The sequence below is a fragment of the Equus caballus genome, chromosome 18 (assembly GCF_041296265.1).
Source record: "Equus caballus isolate H_3958 breed thoroughbred chromosome 18, TB-T2T, whole genome shotgun sequence".
NCBI lineage: Eukaryota > Metazoa > Chordata > Mammalia > Perissodactyla > Equidae > Equus > Equus caballus.
Window position 1 is genome coordinate 40,696,786 of NC_091701.1, and position 22,025 is coordinate 40,718,810.

At 38.5% G+C, this 22,025-nt stretch overlaps 2 protein-coding genes across 68 annotated transcripts in view; one reads left to right on the forward strand and one right to left on the reverse strand.

Moving 5' to 3' along the window:
* Positions 1-3,680, forward strand: part of TANC1 (tetratricopeptide repeat, ankyrin repeat and coiled-coil containing 1) — a 229,124-nt gene extending 225,444 nt beyond the window's left edge. For all 50 annotated transcript variants that reach the window (XM_070241053.1, XM_070241035.1, XM_070241042.1 and 47 more), the window contains one exon: positions 579-3,680. In XM_070241053.1, the coding sequence (XP_070097154.1) occupies positions 579-2,019 (1,441 nt within the window). In that variant the 3' untranslated portion in view covers positions 2,020-3,680. The remainder of the gene's footprint in view (positions 1-578) is intronic.
* Positions 3,681-6,023: 2,343 nt separating this feature from the next.
* Positions 6,024-22,025, reverse strand: part of WDSUB1 (WD repeat, sterile alpha motif and U-box domain containing 1) — a 55,691-nt gene continuing 39,689 nt past the window's right edge. For 9 of the 18 annotated variants that reach the window (XM_023622985.2, XM_005601513.4, XM_023622981.2 and 6 more), the window contains one exon: positions 6,024-6,442. In XM_023622985.2, the coding sequence (XP_023478753.1) occupies positions 6,285-6,442 (158 nt within the window). In that variant the 3' untranslated portion in view covers positions 6,024-6,284. The remainder of the gene's footprint in view (positions 6,443-22,025) is intronic. The other 9 variants (XM_070241088.1, XM_070241085.1, XM_070241089.1 and 6 more) reach the window with 1 other exon arrangement.

The following is a 22,025-nucleotide window of genomic DNA, read 5'->3' on the forward strand; positions in this document are numbered from 1 at the left end:
CATTACTCAAATGCCTCTCATCCCTTTTAATACTAAATTGGTAGCTTCTGAGAGGCACAAAAGTGGATATTATTAGCAATGGCTAAACCTTTATTTTCTCCTGACATCTCAATGACTATTCCTCCCCTTAACCCCAGGTGACACTTACTGCAAAATAAAGTTCCTTGATTAGTCCACATTATCAGCAAAACTGCCGACTAGAGACATGAAGAGGTGTGGTAGGGAAGGGAGGAGGAGTCATAAAACTTTTGAGTAAGAGGTGGGCATGGTCAAAGGGGGTGGTGAAGATGACTTTTAGAGGATTCTGACACCCACTGATTTATGCCACCACCTCAGCCCAGTGGTCTTTTTAGACACAGCAGGTCCCTGGAGTAGCACAGCTCTGGGTTAGAATGTAGCACTCTCACTGAGTCACTGAGTAACTCTAAGCTGGTTAAATGGGTCCTTTCCACCACAGTAAGTGTTCAAAACCCCCTTAGCTACCTTCTCTTTCCTTTTAGCAGAGCTGTTTTATTTACAGTTACATTCAGAGCATGTTGTTACGTGGCTTGTGATTATGTTTCTGTTTTAATCTAAAGGCAGTTTGTCGCAGCTTTGGCTGACCTGCAGGAAGCCGTGAAACTCTGTCCCACCAATCAGGAAATCAAGAGGCTCCTGGCCCGCGTGGAAGAGGAATGCAAGCAACTCCAGAGGAGCCAACAGCAGAAACAGCAGTGCCCACCACCCGCCCTGCCCAATGACTCCGATAACGAAGAGGACGCCCCGACCCCTGGATTAAACGACCACTTTCATCTTGAGGAGGCTGAAGAAGAAGAAGAAGAAACTTCTCCCCAGGAAGAATCCCTTTCCCCAACTCCCAGATCCCAGCCATCCTCATCTGTCCCCTCCCCATATATCCGAAACCTCCAAGAAGGATTACAGTCCAAAATAAGGCCAGTGTCGCCACAGAACAGGCCAGGAATCAGCAAGCCCCTGCGGGAGCCTGTAGCTCAGCCGGGGTTGGTTATGCAGCCCACCAAGCAGGCACAGATAGTGAAAACCAACCAACATCTGGGTTCTGGACAGTCTGGCGTGAGAAACAGTAGCACGAAAATTCAGGTCTCGTCTCAGAATCCTCCCCCAAGTCCCATGCCAGGTAGGATCCCTGCCCCCTCTGCTGGTAGCAGAAGCCAGCATTTGGAGGGAAAAGGTCCTTTCGCGGGGGGAGCTGGTTCTGGCCATTTTGGAGATCGGCTGGGCCCCAGCCACAGTGCCCAGCTGCAGCACGGTGAGAGTGGCCCTGCGTATCCTCTACCAAGCAAGATAAAAACTGCAGAGAGGCTTCTGTCTCATGCCCCCATGGCTGTGGATGTAGCCCCTCTCAACCAAGGCGGGCCTGGGAGCTGCAGCGACATGCGACACCCGGCTTCCCTCACCAGCTCAGGCTCTTCTGGTTCTCCGTCCAGCAGCATTAAGATGTCAAGTTCAACCAGTAGTTTGACTTCGAGCAGCAGTTTCTCAGATGGCTTCAAGGTCCAAGGACCAGATGCTCGAATTAAAGACAAGGTGGTTAACCAGGTTCAGAGCGGCACAGCGGAGCACAGACCACGCAATACTCCGTTCATGGGCATCATGGATAAGACAGCAAGGTTCCAACAGCAGAGCAATCCTCCAAACCGTACCTGGCACTGTCAGGTGCCAGAGGGGCTACTGACAAACACGTCTCCTGCAGCTGGCCTGCAGGCCTCGAACTCGGAGAAGCCCTCCTTCAGACAAGCAGGAGGATATAATAACCAAGCCAAAACCTGTTCTGTTCCTACCCTGGGCGGAAGTGTCCACAATGGGGCACAGGTGAAGGAGCTAGAGGAAAAGAAGTGCCAAATCCCAAGTCACTGTCAAGATAGCAGGATAACTAAGACTGTTTCTCATCTGTATCAGGAAAGTCTCTCTAAACAGCAGCCTCATATCAGTAATGAAGCCCACAGGAGTCACCTTCCTTCAGCAAAACCAAAACGATCATTCATAGAGTCAAACGTGTGAGCCTTAAGAGAGGCCCATTTGTGGAATTTGGAAAACTGTGTGTTGGCTCCTGGTGGTAATTAAATGGTTTTTCATGAGAAAAATTACTTTTTAGCCATATTTTTTTTTTTTCCTTGGGGGTGGATCGGATGCCATTGATATATTCAAAATGTGGGATAAAATTTGGATGAATAGCTAGACGTCACCATAAATAAGAATGCTGACCAGAATCGAAAACTACAATTAGTAATGCGTATTAAGTTAAAAATTTAAGACAGCTGAGAAGACATTAACTCATGCTTTTCTCTTATGAAATTGTTTGGTTACCATTTTCCTCCTAGCCTTCGCTATGTGATAAAATCATAATACTTCTTAGAGAATGCAAACGTCTAGCGATAGGTTTAACTCAAGACATAATATCCAGGTGATGTATTCTGGAAAAGATGAAATTTTCAAGTTACAGTTCCATTGAGTCAAATCCCAAAGTATATATTTAAGACCTGAGTGATTTCTAGCTCAACATAAATGTGACTGTAAATGTTATATAGCTGATTTTTTGTTTTTTAAGCAAAATAAGAACATCTAAGTATTGTTCCCTTCGTAGCAGTTCCCTTAAGAGGATTAAACACTTATATCTGTGCTATGGTTCTCATTAAAATATTTTTATAGCACCTTTTTTGGAACTAGATTCCCGCTTCAAGGTGTTTTTAATATTTGGAAACAGTATAAGCCATTTGGAATCATAATTGGTGGTCATGTTGGATTTGGGCTAAAATATTAAGAGTACAGCATTCTTGGTGACACGTAAATTAGTTTTCAACTGGTTCCCAAACTGCTTTTAACAACGATAGATAGCACTCCTGGAACAAGCCTTCCGAGATCCTGCAAGGACAGTATTTAATTTGGATACTTGAGGTGTGGTTGGTTGTTGCTTTTGTTTTATCATACAATCATTACTTTATAGTCCCATATTGTACATATTAAAATAGCTAAGTTGTATTCAGACTTGTAAATATAACTATTTCAAGTAGTTAATCTTAAAAAAAAAGTCATATATTTGCATGTTTTTTCTAAGCTTCATCCATGCTGGTTATTGCACTGAACAATATATTATTATGGCATGTTAACAGAATACCAGTAACGGCACTTTATCTCATTTATATGAACACCTTTGAGGTGCTACTTAAATCCAAACTGATGTATTATTCATTTGTAAAGATAAGGTACAGGAATGAACCTTGGTTTAAAGGTATTTTTATATGAAAATGGTGTGCATTGGAGGATGTTAAAATGCTAGTTTGAGAGACGTGGGAGTATATTTGTTTTATATGTTGGGATGTGAAATTTATTTTCTAGAGTGGGGGAGAAGGAAGTTCTATATTTGCAGGACGTTTTAAAAATGAATAGTTGTAACGAAGTTCCAGTGAGCATCGTTATGGTTTTGTATCAACAGGAATCTTCTGGTGTCACTCTTCTGCATTTGGTCCTGAGCGTGTACAGTGTACTTTGTACAGCTTTATCATTTTTTATAGGCTTTTCATGAGTTCTGCTCTAACTACTATGGCTTATTTATTGTTTATTGTTTTCTTTAATATTTGTGAAAGTCTTACTCTTTTGTTATGTAGTTTTGTTTCTGCACAACTACTGTACTTTTCCATATGGAATAAAGACTCTTAATAGAATTTGTTTTGTATTAAATGACAGAATGGATAAGTAGAGAATATCCTGATGACAACTATCTGCCTTTAATCCTGGGAGATCTCATTACCCTAAAGAAAATAGTGAAAAGCCTATTTTTAAACTACCAAATGCATATTTAATTTCACTTAATAATAATTTCAGAACAAGAGTGACAGCTTCTATAAATCCCAAAACATTCAAGGGTCAAAATTAGTTTTTTGGGGGGCTGGCCCCATGGCATAGTGATTAAGTTTGGCATGCTCTGCTTTGGCGGCCCGGGGTTCACGAGTTCAGATCCCAGGGCAGGCCTAGACACCACTCATCAAGCCATGCTGTGGCAACATCCCACATACAAAATAGAGGAAGATTGGCACAGATGTTAGCTCAGGGCTAATCTCCCTCAAGCCAAAAAAGAGGAAGATTGGCAACAGATGTTAGCTTATGATGAATCTTCCTCATCCAAAAAAAAAAAAAGGAAGAAAATTAGTCTTTTTGCCTGAAATAGGAATAATGCACCCAGTTGAGCATTTTAATCCTTTTCTTATCTGTTCCAGAAATCTTGGTGTCCGTTTTTACTGGCAATAGGATACTTAATGAGTTTAATCTTAGTAAAGTACAGTATTTGGTCCAGTAACCCCAGAAAGAAATGAAGTAGCCTTGAGCAGCCGCTGGTCAGTCCCGAGGACTGAGTGCTGGGCAGGTGAGTGCTGCCCCCACACAGCCCTGAACAGACGGTGGGGCATGGGGAGAGCACAGCAGAGGGCTGGTGCTGTCCCTTCCTGTGGATGGTTTTGGATTTGGTCTGTTAAGTTTTTTGTTTGCTTGGGTGTTTGTGGGCAGGAGGAGTTGTTTGGCTTTGGTTTGTTTGTATACAAAAACAGAAACACTCCACTTTGGTAAGTTATTGGCATCTAAGTTTTCAACCATTTTGTGTTTTTGTTTTTACTTTTTTTTTGGAGGAAGATTAGCCCTGAGCTAACATCTGCTGCCAGTCCTCTTTTTCTTGAGGAAGACTGGCCCTGAGCTAACATCCATGCCCACTCTTGCTCTACTTTGTATGTGAGACACCTACCACAGCACGGCTTGCCAAGCGGTGTGTAGGTCCACACCTGGGATCTGAACCGGCGAACCCCAGGACGCCAAAGCGGAACGTGTGGATTTAACTGCTGTGCCATTAGGCCAGCTCCTCAGCTATTTTGTTTAACAAGAAACTATTTGGTGAAACATACAGAAGAAAATCACCTTCTTTAACACATTTAAAAAATAACCAATCTTTGGAAAATAGGTCTATTATTTTATCAAAACAAAAGATATTTGGTCCGATGGTGGGCTCCATAAATTGAAAAACCTTTTGTTAGAACTATGTTAACATACTTCCTCTATAGAATACAATAGAAAAACACCTTCTAGAACATGTTCCCAACCCTTTTTTGTCCTCATAAGAATGTGAGAAGTATGTGTAGTATAAAAAAAAATACTCTTCTAGAATCAGACTCTGAATCCCAGCTATGAAACAAAGGAAATAAAAATTCAGTAACACATTAGAATGACAGGAATTTTACAAAGCAGCAATTAGAACGAAAAGGTATTTGGAGATTTCTGTGTTAGCTAGACTAACCTTTCTGTGAACATAAATCATACTGGCTATAGGTTTATAAAATATAGGAAAAGACTGACTAAATACATAATTACATTACTTTTATTTCTGAGTTTTCAGATTTTGAACAAGTACAACGAGGGCTTTGGGGGTGAACACACAGTCGGGTCCCCGTCTGCTCTTACAGTTTAGTTCTAACCAGCTTTCCCACTCACGGCTTCTATTCTGTAAACAATTTGACAGGTATGTCAAGTCAGTGCAACCTCGGCTTCCTCAACTCGAGGCTTTCTTCTGAGTGAGCGCTTATCAGGGTGTTGTATTAAATATCAGTCTATTGTGTAAAAATGTAGTCACCCTAGCTTCGAATATTATGTGAGAACTTCAAGAATTCTCAATTCTAAAAGGGGTAGTTTGCCACTTATCTATTTCAGCAAAGTCAGTTTGACGTATTTGTGATCATTTATTCCACCATCTAACTTGTACCCAGGTTTGGACAGTGGGGAAAAAATCATTACCACCTTGCAAATGAAGAATTCAACAAAATTGCCTATTAAACATGTTGAAGTGATTTTCTCAAACAAATCTATAATTATTTTGCTACAAATTCTCTTTAGAAGGATTCTAAAGAGTTATCAAATGAATGGCTAATAACTAGGATTTAAATAGCTGTTATATTCTAGATTATTCCGATCTTTGGTTCTAATGGCATGTGACCTATATCAAACAAGAATAAATTTGAGCACTGCAATTTAAAGTCAAAGTAAAACTTTATTTCTCTACAGGTTAAGATTTTTTTTCACTAGTACCAAAACGCTTTTATAATAAAAGTAGAAAAGAAGTTAGATGTGTTATTTAGTCCATATGTTTTAAAGAATGAAAACAGTAAATAGGTAACTAAATTTAAGTTTACCTTTCTCCTGTTTTGCTTTTAATGTCTGATCAGTATTTACCTTTAAACCATTCAAATGAGATCACTGAAAAATATAAATACAATATAATATAAACAATTTTATTTTTGATGTGTCTCTAGCCATCGATTGATGGCCATTTTCAGAGTCCTATTTGGTATAAGTACCACTGAGGGAAGAACAAGATTTGTCATGGGACTTGTACGTTTCTTTTTGCTGATCCAATTTTCCATTGCTTCCTTTTCATATGAATAGCCATCTAAAAAAAAAAAAAAACAAATTATTTGCAATGTAGGAAAGGCAAGTTAGGATTACTAAAATGAGTTGGGTATAAAAACTCCGTTGCCAAGGCCTTTATTGTGATTTAAGTGGCACTCTTGTCCTGTGCCACTATTCCCAAAATATTTCTGCCACAACACCTTGAATTCTGCTATTTACGATTAAGATTGAACACATTACCTTGAACCATGTCAGTATTTTACTGATTCTTTTTGAACGCTACAACTGAGAAAAGGACGCTGTAAAGAATTCAGATGTAGCAGAAAGGAAAGAAGCCAGGCGGAGTGGAGTGGTAGTGAAGATAAACTGCCCCGTTAGAGCTGCTAGCTATGTGTGTAAATTAACGTGGCTGAAGATGAGAGAAAAGAGCCTTAGGAATAACTCAGAAAAACTTTTCAACACAGTGAGAAGTCAGGGAAACATTAGAGAGATTATAGAACTTGGCTTACTAAGCACTTGACAGTTAAATGGATTTATGATGCAAAAAAAATCCACCCATTGAAGTTTTTAATTACCATGTTCTTGCAAAATTCTTTGCGTTTGCATATGCAAAGATTGGAGTTTTCATTTCACTACTTTCTTCTTTATACTTGTACTTCAAACTGAAAATCTTAGTTCCTAATTACATTCACACGTTAACCTATTTGCTTTAATCTACAACGCATACAACTGTTTCAACTATCTATGCCAATATATTACTAACGTAAGATGACTTTCTGGCTCTGTCACCAAGACAGATACACTAGGGTGCTGTAATTGAAATACTGTGTTTGAAAATCACTTGAAAAAAAAATTCTTCTGTTTGATTATGTTACCAACTTTGACATACAATTTGGTCCATTTGCTTCCCTTTTTATCCTCCTAATTTTTAGAGATTGGTTTGTTTTCATGATTTATTTTAACTCTGTGAAAACATTTAAGTGATTGTGAAGGTAACAACTATAAAATAAGGTACTTTGAGAGGAATCCATTCTCCCTCTCTCCAACCCATGTTCCCTCCTTTCTCATATAGGTAACCGTGTAAATACAAGCAAATGTATGAGTACACACTCAGTACACATACATTCTTACAGAGAAGCTAGCATGCTGTATACACTATTTTGTACCTGATTTGTTTTTTACTTAACTATACCTTGCTTTTTTATCCCCCCCCCCCCACAGTACTCCACTGTATGGATGTATTGATGGACATCTGGGTTGTTTCCAATCTCTGCCTTTTACAAATAGTGCTGCAATGAAGTCTTATCATTTTGGGGGAGATGCCAGAAGTAGGATTGCTGCATCAAAGAGTGAATGTATATAAGAGTGAATGTATATAATTTTGCTACATATGCCACTACTTCCATAGGAATTCTACCATTTCTTTATTCCTACTAGAAATGGTGATGAGTGCCTTTCTCCCCAGAGCCTTACCAAGAGAATACGCTGTCAAACTGGATTTTTATCATTCTCTCATAAGCAATGGTATAGTGTATCAGGTAGTTTTAATTTATTATGAGAGAGAACATTTTTTCATTATAAAGCCATTTGATTTTCTTTTTCCTGTGAACTAACTGTTCATATTTTTGGCCCATTTTTCTATTAGGTTGCTCTTTCCTTAGTTTAGGAAGATTTTTTTTTAAATTAAGATATAATTGACATTATCAGTTCCAGGGGCACAACATGATTTAATACGTGTCTATATTGCAAAAGAATCACCACAGTAGGTCTAGCAAACGTCCGTCACACCACACAGTTACAATTGTTTCCTTTTTTCTTGTGATGGGAAACTTTCAAGATCTGCTCTGAGCACCTTTCTAATGTACAACACAGTCTTATGAACTGCAGTCACCATTCTGTATGTGACATCGCAGGACTTACTAACTTTATAACTGCAAGTTTGTACCTTTTGACCATCTTCACCCATTGTGCCCCTTCCCCATGCCACTACCCGCCTCTGGCAACCACCAGTCTGTTCTCTGAGTTTGGTGTTTTGTTTTGTTTTAGATCCCACATTATAAGTGAAATCATATGGTATTGGTCTTTCTCTGACTTATTTTACTTAGCACAGTGCCCTCAAGGTCCATCCATGTCACAAATGTCAGGATTTCCTTCTTTTTTATGGCTGAATAATATTCCATTGTGTATACATACATTTTCTTTATCCATCTATCGATGGACACTTAAGTTGTTTGCATGTGTTGGCTATTGTAAATAATGCTGCAGTGAACACGGGGGTGCAGATGTCTTTTCGAGTTAGTGATTTTGCTTCCTAAATGGAATTAATTGCTGGGTCATGTGGTAGTTCTAGTTTTAACTTTTTGAGGAACCTCCATACTGTTCCATAGTGGTTGCACCGTTTACATTCCCACCAACAGTGCTCAAGGGCTCCCTCTTCTCCTCGTCCTTGTCAACACTTATCTCGTCTTTTTGATAACAGCCATTCTAACAGGGATGAGGTGATGTCTCATTGTGGTTTTGATTTGCATTTTCCTGGTGATTCGTGATGTTGGGCATCTTCATATACCTGTTGGCCATCTGTATATCTTCTTTGGAAAAATGTCTATTCAGTTACTCTGCCCATTTTTTAATCGGATTGCTTGGCTTTTTCCTGTTGAGTTGTATGTGTTTATGTATTTTGGATATCCTTATCAGACAGATGATTTGCAAATATTTTCTCTCATTCAATAGGTTGTCTTTTCATTTTGTTTCCTTTGCTGTGCAGAAGCTTTTTAGTGTGTTGTAGTCTTACTTGTTTATTTTCGTTTTTGTTGCCTTTGCTTTTGGTGTCACATCCAAAAAATCACTGCCAAGACCAATGTCAAGGAGCTTACCACTCATGTTTTCCTCTAGGGGTTTTATGGTTTCAGATCTTACATTCAAGTCTTTAATCCATTTTTAGTTGATTCTTGTTTATGGTGTGTTAGTGGTCCAGTTTCATGCTTTTGCATGGGGCTGTCCAGTCTTCCCAACATCATTTATTGAAGAAACTTTCCTTTTCCACTGTATGTTCCTGGTTCCTTTGTTGTAAATTAATTGGTCATATACGTGTAGGGTTTATTTCTGGGCTCTCTATTCTGTTCCATTGGTCTGTGTGTCTGTTTTTATGCCAATACCATACTTTTTTGACTACTATAGCTTTGTAATATGGTTTGAAATCTTTGTAGTCTGAAACCTCCAGCTTTGTTCTTCGTTCTCAGGATTGCTTTGGCTATTCGGCATCTTTTGTGCTTCCATACACATTTTAGGCTTGTATGTTCTATTTCTGTGAAAAATGCCATTGGAATTTTGATAGGGATTGCACTGAATCTGTAGATTGCTTTGGGTAGTATGGACATTTTAACAATATTAATTCTTAAGAGCACAGAATATCTTTCCATTTATTTGTGTTGTCTTCAATTTCTTTCACCAGTGTCTTATGATAGGTCTTTCTCCTCCTTGGCTAAATTAATTCCTAGGTAGTTTATTCTTTTTGATGCAACTGTAAATGAGACTGATTTCTTAATTTCTCTTTCTGATAGCCTGTTAACTAGCATACAGATTTTTGTATGTTAATTGTGTATCCTGCAACTTTACTGAATTTGTTGATTAGTTCTAACAGTTCTTTGGTGGAGTCTAGGGTTTTCTATATACAATATCACATCATCCACAAAGAGAGCCAGTTTTACTTTTTCTTTCCTTTTTGGATGCCTTTTATGTCTTTTTCTTGAATGATTGCTCTGGCTAGAGCTTCCAATACTATGTTGAATAAAAGTGGCAAGAGTGAGCAGCCTTGTCTTTTTCCTGATCTTAGAGGAAATTCAGCTTTTCATCATTGAGTATGATGTTAGTAGTGGGCTTGCCATATATGGTCTTTATTATGTTGAGGTATGTTTTCTCTATACCTGCTTTGTTGAGAGTTCTTATCATAAATGAATGTTTAATTTTGTCATATGCTTTTTCTGCATCTATTGAGATATGATTTTTATACTTCATTTTGTTAATGTGGTATGTCACACTGATTTACTGATATTGAACCATCCTTGTATCCCTGGAATAAACACCACTTGACCATGGTATATGATCCTGTTAATGTATTGAGTTTGGTTTGCTAATATTTTGAGGATTTTTGCATCTATGTTCATTAGGGATATTGGCCTGTAACTTTCTTTTCTTGTAGTGTCCATGTCTGGTTTTGTTATCAGGGTAATGCTGGCCTCATAGCATGAGTTTGGAAGAGTTTGAAAAGGACTGATGTTAATTGTTTAAGTCTTTGATTTCTTATATCTATAGAATATTAACACTTCACCGATTTTTCACTTATTTCTTTTGGACTTTGAGTCCATGTTGAGAAGAGTCCCTATTTCTAGGTTATCAAAGAATTTACTTACATTTTCTTCTGGGACTCATAAGGTTTCATTTTTTTATGTTTATATCTCTGATCCATTTGGAATTAATTTAGATGTACAGTACAAGAGATGAAGCCAGTTTTATCCTTTCCAGATGGCTATTTAGTTGTCAGAATACTACTTCTTTAAATTACTTATTTTTCCCACTAACTTAAAATGCCATTTTTATTATTCACTAAATTTCCAAATGTCCTTGGACCAATTTCTGGATTTTTAAAAATTACTTTCCATTGGTCTATCTGTTCATGTGCCAATCCCACACTGTGTTATTGATAGAGGCTTTATAACATGTTCCAATATCTGGTAGGGCTAGCAACACTCTTTTTTATTTAATATGTTATTTGTTGTGTGTTCTTTCCAGTGGAACCTAGTAATCAGTTTCTGTATCTCTAAGAAAAAACCTACTAGTGACATCTTGCTGAGTCTTCCTGAGACTTCTGAGGCATCTTGCTGAGTTTTATAGTATTCTTCACGTCTATTTGCAAAATTTTGCATATTTTTTATGTCTAGGGTTTTTTGTTATTGTAAATTGTCTTCCACTATACCTTTTAACCACTTTTTGTTTACACACACACACACACGCACGCACGCACGCACGCACGCACGCACGCACGAAGGCTCTTGATTTCTCTTTAACTTGCTAAATGCTGATTAGCCCTGTTAAGCTATTGTCTCTCAGCTCCAAACCCACATGTGATGCTGAGGACTTGGCGTGCTGGGGCTGGGGCCCAGATACTGCAAAACCACATTTCTGCCTTGCCAGCTGGCTCCCTGTTAGATCCTGCATAGGATTCCCCTAGAGGGAGACAAAAACAGGGTGAACTCCTGGCAGAGTTGTGCCTAGCTATGGCCCTTCTTCTAGCAGGGATAGTTGGTTACACTCCAGACGTTTTTGTTTGCTTCATTGTAGGTACTGCACAAATTTGTCTTATCCTTACCCCTCTAGAGAGACTAGCACCAGCTGGGTAGCTCCCCCTTCTGAGAGGCTGGGATTCTGGTTCTGAGAGACCCATGTGAGGTTCTGATCACCTCAACTTCTTCCCTTTGTTCTCAAGAGTCCCAGAGATGGTAGATGCTTTCTGCAGATACTGTTAGCACCATTTGAGATATAATTCACATACCATAATCCACCCTTTTACGTATATAATTCAGTGGTTCTTAATATAATTCACAGAGTCGTGCATCCATCACTATTTAATTTCAGAACGTTTTCATCACTCCATAAAGAAACCTTGTACCCATTAGCAGTCACTATCCCCTCCCCTGGCAACCACTAGTCTACTTTCTGTCTCTATAGATTTGCCTGTTCTGGACATTTCCTATAAATAGAATCATATGATATGTAGCCTTTGGTGTCTGGTTTCTTTCACTTGGCATAATGTTTCCAAGGTTCATCCATGAAGCATGTATAAGTATTTGTTCCTTTTTATGGCTGATTAATATTCCATTATATGGATATACCACATTTTATTTATCCAGTGATGAGACATCAGGGTTATTTCCACTTTCAGGCTTTATCAATAAGGCTGCTATGACATTCACATACAACTTTTTGTATGAAAATATGTTTTCAGTTCTCTTAGATATATACCTACAAGTACAATTCCTGGGTCATATGGTAACTATGTTTAACTTTTTGACAAACTGTTTTAAACAGCTGCACCATTTTACTTTCCCAACATGTTATTTTCCATCTTTTTGATTCTAGTCTCTTGTGATGAAGTAGGAAGTGACATCTCATCATGGTTTTGATTTTCATTTCCCTAATGATATTAAGCATCTTTTCTAGTGCTTATTGGCCACCTGGATATCTTCTATGGAGGAAAGTCTATTCAAATCCTTTGTTTATTTTTTAAATGTGTTGTCTTACTGTTGCGTTGTAAGAAGAGTTTGAGTAGGAAAATATACTCAATTTTTATTTATAAAAAGCTAAGTACATATAACGAACCTCAGTCTTACATAGCACCATCACACTCACTGGCCTATTACGGATAAATGATGTGCATGTTAATATTACTAGGTGAAATATTGTAAGTTCAATGATAGCTAATTCATTTGCCACCAGACTAGATAAATCTGACAATAGCATGTTTTTAACCTTCCAGGTGAAAGGAGCCCACTTTTGTTATTAATTTCTTAGTTACATTCCATCATGGTGACATAAGGCTATTTGTATAATTTCTGGTGGTGGTGGTGTTTGGTGCTTAAATATGAATGTCCCATGTGTGTTCAAAAAGGTGTACTTTTGAACATCCGAGTTTCATACGTTACTTTGATCTGTTTTGGCCTGAGAGGTATGATCATGTCTATCACTGTGCTTTCTCCTTATACTACCTGTAATTTCTGCTTTATGAAAGTTGTTGCTGTGTTTGGGACTGCATGGCTAGTAATGGCTTATCTTCACTGAGAATCGTGGTTTTCAGTATTATAAATTTTTTGGGGGTCGGAATTCTACTTTTGCAGACAAGTATTTAACCCCTTCTTCATGTTCAGTTGTCTCATCTTTGCCTATCCTTTTATTTCTAACCTTCTGGATCCTTGTTTTAGCTTGGATTGCACTTTGGTAGCTGCTCTAAAAGTTTTGTCCCTTTAGGGATGAGTTAAGCCAAATTGTTTATTAATATTACCAGTACCTTTAGTAATAGTTCTATCATTTTTGTAAATCACCTATATAAATTCTTTCACTATGGGAGCTGGGTTCCATCAATTTTGATGCTTAGGGAAGTTTCTATTTTTGATCTACTGGTTACCTTTACACTAATATCTTTTAAAAAGAGACCAAGAATATTATTAGTGTCTCTTGGTTCCTTACTATAAGAAATATTCAAATTAGCTGGTAGTCTTTTTCTCTCCCCCAGTGTCTAAATTTCAAATAGGCTTTTACTCGGGCCGGCCCCGTGGCCAAGTGGTTAAGTTCCCATGCTCCACCTCAGCAGCCCAGGGTTCGCCAGATTGGATCCTGGGCGCAGACATGGTGCTACTCATCAAGCCACACTGAGACGGTGTCCCACATGGCAGAACTAGAAGGACCTACAACTAGAATATACAACTATGTACTGGGGGGGCTTTGGGGAGAAAAAGGAAAAATAAAATCTTTAGAAAAAAAGAGCTGTACCAGATAGTTCTAGGAAGTAAAAAATATTTAACATTCACAAAATTTTATTTCAGTTTAATATACTCAGATGAATAGATTCTGGTAAAATGCCACAGTAATGATACCTATTATAAGATTTATTCATTCCTTAGACTTCCATTTCTGGTAATAAAGCAGAGTAAGTAGATCCCAAAATTTCTTGCTACATTATACTTAGAAATGGCAACTAAAAGAAGCATCTTTTTAGATAGATAGCTGACTTCCAGGTTCAAATGGCTTCACCCTAGTGAAAAGTTCAAGTGAAAAATATTAGCTCCCTGGCTTGGGCTCTGAATTTATATCTGTTGTCCAAGAAGAAAGCTTGCTCAGCCCACTGCTGCCCACCTGTTGTTCTGGGAAATGGACAAAGCAAGCCCAACACCTCCCTCAAGCTATACCCTCTTTCCACACTGGAATTCCACGGAGAATACTTGACTGAAGATGAGCAGACACAGGGCACACGCAGACAATAAAGAGCAGGATTAGGACCCCACAAACCTCAGAAAATGAAAATAAATACAACCTGTGAGTATTTCTAAACTAAGGCTGAATCTAAGAAACAATATACTGTGAAAAATATTTAATACTCATATAGCTCTTTTTTGTCATTAGACTGTTCCAGGGCACTGTTACCTATATTAACACTTAATCTGCACCACAGCTTTATGAAGAAGCTGATGCATGGCCTGAACAACTTTCCAAGGTCACGTGAGTCGGCAGCGACAGAGTTGGGATTTAAGCCAAGCGGTCTGGCTCCAGAGTCTATGCCCTTAATCGACAGGCTAAATCAGATTTCCAGAAGTGACAAATAACAGTCACTGGAATTGTGAAAAAACCTCAGTGGGACAAGGTTAAATAGTGCCTAGACAATGCAGAGTAGATGACTGGTAGGTAGGTCTAAGAAAATTACCAAGAAAGACTGTAGAGATAATACAGGATAGAACAGCAGAGAATGAGAGTGGCTGTTTTCCAGAATTGAACAATGGCATAGAATGCCATTCAAGCAGCACTGTGCACCCTGAACAAGAGAAGTAAAAATACCCATCAAAGAAAAACTCTGAAACAAAAAACCAGAATTAAACTGAATTATACTTGTACTGCAACAATAGAGGCCAGAGAGTGTGTTCTCCATAAATAATTGAGATAAAACACTGAAGGGTTTTGCAAAAAAGCAAAGTGGTCAGATAGGGTTTATCAGGTTTTTACAATTTTGAAATGAATTATAAGTGTGAACACTGATTTTTCTAAAAAGCTATATAAATGAATTAACATATTTAAGTGTTCAGAATAAACCTGAAAGGAAGAATAGATGGGACACCTGACTAGTGCAAAGTTGTCACTCTCCTCACCCCACCCCTAAATTAACATATAGTTTTTAGGTTTTCTGTAATTCTAATCAAAATGTCAGATTTTTGAAGCATGACAAAATGATTCGAAAATTTATCTTGAGGTCTAAATGGGCAAAAATTAAACCAATTGTTAAAAAGAATAATGAACAGTAATCATAATTAAAACTAAGAATTTAAAATATGGCAGTGCAGGACCGGCCCCATGGCCAAGTGGTTAAGTTCTTGTGCTCTGCTTCAGCGGCCCAGGGTTTCACCCATCTGGATCCTGGGCACAGACATGGCACCACTCATCAAGGCATGCTGAGGTGGTGTCCCATATGCCACAACTAGAAGGACCCTATCAGTATTAAGAATTTATTCAAAAGTAATATTTAAACAAATGTACCTCTATATACTAAATGACTGAGGATTTTTTCTACAGAATTATTTGAAGATGTTTATCAATCAGTCAACAGAGTAACGGTTCATTTATGGCACATTCACACCGTGAAAGACTGTCCTGTAGTTGAGAGTGACATAGTTCTGAATATACTGACAAGGAATACTATCTGATATATTGATAAAATTTTTTTTAAAGTATGTATCATATCCCATTTGCCATAGAGCAAATTTATAAATGGATAGAAAAATATCTGGAAGGATACACCAGAATCTCCACATTTTCAAAATAATTATTTCTGTATTGTTTATGAAAGCAGCATGTGCTTGGTGAAAAATAATTTAAAATGATGGATGAATAAAAATACTGTATAAGAATGCTGACATACAGGCAGAAGTGGCTTGGAAATTTTTCTGGGGTAGTTAATTCAATAGGAGAAGGTAAAAGCCTTCAAAAACACCAGAGGAAAGAAGCCACGAAGGACATGTGATCAGGAAAGAAGGGGAAAAGGGAACTAGAAGGAAGCAAAATAACTGGAAGCATGTGCTGGCAGGAAGTGGGCCAAACGTATCAATCACAGTATAAAGAAATCGGTTCAGGGGCCAGCCGTTTCTATGGCAGTGGTTAAGGTCGTGCCCTCCACTGCAGCGGCCCAGCGTTTCGCCAGTTCAGATCCTGGGTGCAGACATGGCACCGCTCATCAGGCCATGCTGAGGCAGCGTCCCACGCACCACAACTAGAAGGACCCACAACTAAAAATACACAACTATGTACCTGGGGGCTTTGGGAATAAAAAGGAAAAAAATAAAATCTTTAAAAAAAAAAGAAATCGGTTCAATTATATTAAAGATGAGGACAGTTTTTCAAAAAAATTAATTCAACCGTATGTTTTCCACAGGGAACACCTCTAAAACAAAGTAACACAGGAAGGCTAAAAATGGAAAGTGACTCTCCCAGGATTATGCTAAGCAAAAAGAGCTAAACCCAAAAGTTTATTTACTGTATGATTCCATTCATAACACTTTTGAAACGACCAAATTTTAGCAATGAGTACAGATTAGGGAGGCAGGTGGGAAGAAAGCAGGTAGGTGATGGATGTAGTTATAGAAAGACAAGAAGGGGGTCCTTGGAACTCTTCTGTCCTCCAAAAGGGACAAATTTGTACAGAACTTAATACATAAAAAAACTAGGGAAATCTAAAGATTTGTGGATTGCATCAATGTCAATATATTGGTTGTGATGATATAGTATCATTTTGCAAAATGCTGCTGGTGGGGGAACTGGGCAAGTGTACAAGATCTGTTATAGCTGCATATGAATCTACAATTACTTTAACAAAAATAATAAGTGGGTGGCACCACAAAGCTTAAAATGAAAGACACAGGCAATACTAAATGGAAGTAAGGCTCTGGAGCAAGTAGAATTCTCAGACACTGCTGGTGGGAGTCTAAACTGATACAACCAGTCTGGATAACCGTGTATATCTACTCCTAGGAATACACCCAATAGAAATGCACATGTATGTTCACCAAAAAACATGAATACAGGTTCATGGCAGCACTTTTTAAAACAGTAGAATGGACAAATAAATTCTAGTATATTTACACATGAGAACTAACAAATTACTGCTTTCTGCAACAAGGACGAATCACACAAACATGATGCCTAATGAAAGCTAGACCCGAAAGACACATTTTATGATTTAATTTAGATAAGGCTTAATAAAAATGTGCTTCTGATTAATCTGTAATGTTAAAGTCAGGATACTGATTACCCTTGGTGAAAGACTATTCATTATGTGAAAATTCAAGATGTACACTTATGTTTATTTTTAAATAAGTAGATCCAAATATACCACACAGCCATAAACAAAAAGCAAGAGAGCCAAGATTAAAACATATGAGACAAAAATTCAAGGGAAAATATGTTAAATTATGCCAACAAGAATATTTTATGGTGATGAACTAACTTATTAAAAGGTAGATTGGAATTCATAATTGAATTTGCAGTTAAAAACTCTCCTACAAGGAAAACTCCAGGCCTAGATGACTTCACTGGTAAGTTCTATCAAACATTTAAGGAAAAAATAATAGCAATACTATACAAACTCAGAAAATAGAGCAGAGGGAACACTTACTAATTCATTTTATGAGGCCAGAATTACCCTCGTACCGTGTCAAACATTACAAGAGAACTACAGCCAATATCCCTTATGAACACCATAAATACTGAAATAATAGCACATCAAATTCAGCAATATGTAAAGGGGGCAACTCAAATCCTAAAGGTTCCACAAAAAAAACTCAGCAAAGTTGCAGGATATAAAATCAACATACAAAAATCAGTTGTGGTCCTACATACTAACAATGAAGAATCCAAAAAGGAAATTAAGAAAATTCCATTTACAAACAGCATCAAAAAGAATTGAATAATTAGTAATAAAGTTAAGGAGGCAAAAGACATACACTGAAAACTATAAAACATTGCTGAAAGAAAGACACAAAAAGAAAGAAATCCCATGTTCACAGACTGGAACTTAAAACTGTCATATTATTGAAAGCATTACAAAGTCAACGCAATCCCTATCAAAATCCCAATAATTTTTTTTTTTTGCAGAAATAGAAAAATACATCATGAAATTCATATGAAATCATAAGGGATCTTGAATAGCCAAAACAGTCTTGAAAAAGAAAAAGTTGGAAGACACACACTTCCTGATTTCCAAAGTTACTACAAGGCAACAGTAATCAAAATGGTGTGGTACTGGCATAAAGACAGACATAGAGACCAATAGAATAAAGAGTTCAGAAATAAACCTCACAAATATGGTCAAATGTTTTCAACAAGGGTGCCAAGACCAGTCTCTCCAAGAGATGGCATTGGGAAAACTGGATATCCACACACAAAAGAATGAATCTAGACCATTAAAAATTCAAACGGATCAAAAACCTAAATGTAAGAAAACAATAAAAATCTTAAGAAGAAAACATAGGGGGAATGTTTCATGACACTGGACTTGGTAATGATTTCTTGAATATGACATCAAAAGCATAAGCCACAAAAGAAAAAGTACATAAAATGGACTTTATTAAAACTAAGAACTTTTGTGTATCAAAGGACCCTTTAACAGGGTGAAAAGGCAACTCATGGAATCGGAAAGATATTTGCAAACCATCTACCTAATAAGGGATTGATATCCAGAATATATAAAGAACTCCTATAACTCAACAACAAAAAAAGCAGAAATATGCAAAAAACCTCAAAAGAAGATATACTAAGTGGCCAGTACACATGATAAGATGCTCAACATCCTAATCATCAGGGAAATACAAATCAAAACCTCAAGATACCACCTCACCCCAACAGGATGAAAAAAAAAACCCAGAAAAAACAAGTATTGGCAAAGACGTAGAAAAGTTGGAACGCTTCATGTATTGCTGGTGGGAATTTAAAATGGTGCAGCCACTGTGGAAAATGGTATAGTAGTTCCTCAAAAAATTAAACACAGAATTACTATATGACCTAACAATTCCACCTCTGGGTATACACCCAAAAGAAGTGAAAACAGGGACTTGTACAGATATTTGTATACCCATGTCCACAGCAGCATTATTCACAATAGCCAAAAAGTGCAAACTACCCAAATGACTATGTTTGGATGACTGGATAAACTAAATGTAGTATATACACACAGCAGAATGTTCTTCAGCCTTAAAGAAATTCTGACACATGCAACAGTGTGAGTGAACCCTAAAGATATTATGCTAAGTAAAATAAGCCAATCACAAAAGGACAAACATTGTACGATTCCACTTATATGAGGTATCTAGAGTAGTCAAATTCAGACAGAAAGTAGACTGGTGGTTCCCAGGGGCTGGGGAGAGGGGGGAGTGGGAGATATTATTTAATGGGTATAGAGTTTGTTTTGTAAGATGAAAAGAGTTCTGGAGATGGATGGTGGTGATGGTTGCACAACACCGTGAATGTACTTAATACCACTGAACGGTACACTTAAAAATTGTTAAAATAGTAAAATTGATGTTATCTGTTTATTTTACCACAATAAAAAAATCAATGACTGTAACTATGGAAGGCAGAATAATGGAACATGTGAATACTTGGTGTTAACATGGCAAAGGGGAATTAAGGTTGCCAGTCAGCTGATTTTAAGATAGGAAAGTATCCTAGACTATCCAGAAGGGTACAATCTAATCACATGAGTTCTTAAAAGCAGAAGAGGAAGGTAGGAAAGTGGGTCAAAGAAATGCAATGTGATGCAAAGAGATACAACCCACACTGCTGGGTTTGAAGATGGAGGAGGAGGGTCCCCAGCCAAAGAATACGACAGCCTCTAGAAGCCAGTGTATGTTTCCTCTTGCTTCTATAACAAATTACCACAAACTCGGTGACTTTGAAAAACACAATTTATTATCTTACAGTTCTGCAGATGAGCAGCATGAAATCAGTTCCACTGGGCTAAGATCAAGGTGTTGGCAGTGGCGTTTGTTCTGAAGGCTCTAGGGAGAATCTGTTTCCTCGCCTTTATCAGCTTCTGGAGGCAGCCTGAATTCCTTGGCTCCTGTTCCCGCATCACTCCAACCTCTGCTCTGGGGTCACATCTTCTGTGACTGACTCTCCTGCCTCTCTCTCTCTTTCACTTATAAGGATCCTTGTGATTACACTGGGTCCACCCAGGTAATACAGGAGAATCTCCTCATCTCAAGATCCTTAACTTGATCGCATCTGCAAAGTGCTCTTTGCCACATAACACTACATTCACAGGCTCTGGGGATTAGGACATGGACATCTCTGGGGAGCTATCATTCTGCCTATCAGAGCTGGGAGGAGCCCTCAGCTTACAGCCAGAAAAAACCCAGGGGCCTCAGTCCTACAGTCACAAGGAATTGAATTCTACCAACAACCTAAATGGATTTCCACTAGAGCCACCAGAAAGGAACACAACCTGCCAACACCTTGATTTTAGCCTGTGAGACCGCACTGGACTTCTCACCCATAGAAGTGTTCTAAGCCACTAATTTTGTGGTGATTTGTTACGGCAGCAACAGAAAACTAACACGGTCATCTATCATATTACAGGCTAAAGGAGAAAAACATATTACTTTAATGGATAAGCATTTTATAAATTTTCAGCAACTCAGGATAGAAGGGAACTTCTTTAACTTGATAGAGGCAGCTAACATCACACTTAACATGAAAATTGGAATGTTTCCTTCCTAAGAGCCGGGTGAGGTAAGGTACGGTAAGGTAAGAATGTCTGCTCTCACCACTTCTCTTCAACATGGTACTGGAAATCCTGGCCACAGTGATAATGAAACCAGCTCAACAAAAGGTTGACATAAGGGAAGCCATATTGTAGAAAAGAAACCATACTATAACTTTAAATGACCTCTGCCTGACTAACCCAGCTAGGTATGTACCCTCCAGGAGATCCACCTGCTCTGCAGATTTTACAACCCCTACTTGTGCATATACCTCCCAGCTGCAGTAAGACAATAACTTCATTCTTTTGAGTTCCTTAGGAATGCAATGACCCCCAGACAGAAAGTCTATGCTGATAGCCATCATCAATGAAAAACTGAAAAGATCTGGTGTGGCAACTTCTGGGTCAACACTCCTGACCCCCTCCCCTATAACCCACTGGCCTATATAACTACTCAAGATTCTGTGTTCCCCTTAAGATGGTTCTTTTGGACATTCTTTGGCCATCTTCCCCCTTGCTAGCAAGCTGTAATAAAATGCCCTTTCTCTACCACCATCTTGCCTCTTGACGATTGGCTTCTGTCTCATGGCGAGCAGATCATGCCCTTTGCGTGTGGGGTTGCCAGGTGGATACAGATTGGAAAGAAAGAAATCTGTCGAGAGGAGAAAGGTTTTGGCCTCGGTGCATGCATGCTTGGTAGATCCCCGTGGCACCCACGACCCCACAGCGCACACACCCATACCCTTTTCTCCTCCCAGCAAACCTCACAGGCTTGGCTGAGTGGTGAGGACCAAGAGCACAGAGCTCTGAGGCGAGAGGATCGGGAAGCTGGTCCCTTTTCTCGTGGATCCAGCACTGACTGAGCCCTGCCACATGGTTCCTAGGAGACTGGAGGGACTCAGCCTGACCTTTGACCTCAAGGACTCACCTTGTGTGGGACAGAGCAGGTGGACAGTGACATCTGGATGCAGTAAGTGCTAGGACAGCAGGTGTGTACAGCATAGAACTAGAGGCCAGAGGCTTTTCTTTTTTTTAAGCCTTCAGCCACCCAAAGCCAGTACTTTCCTCAGTGTTATTGTAAGAATTAAATGAGATAACATGTATAAAGTATTTT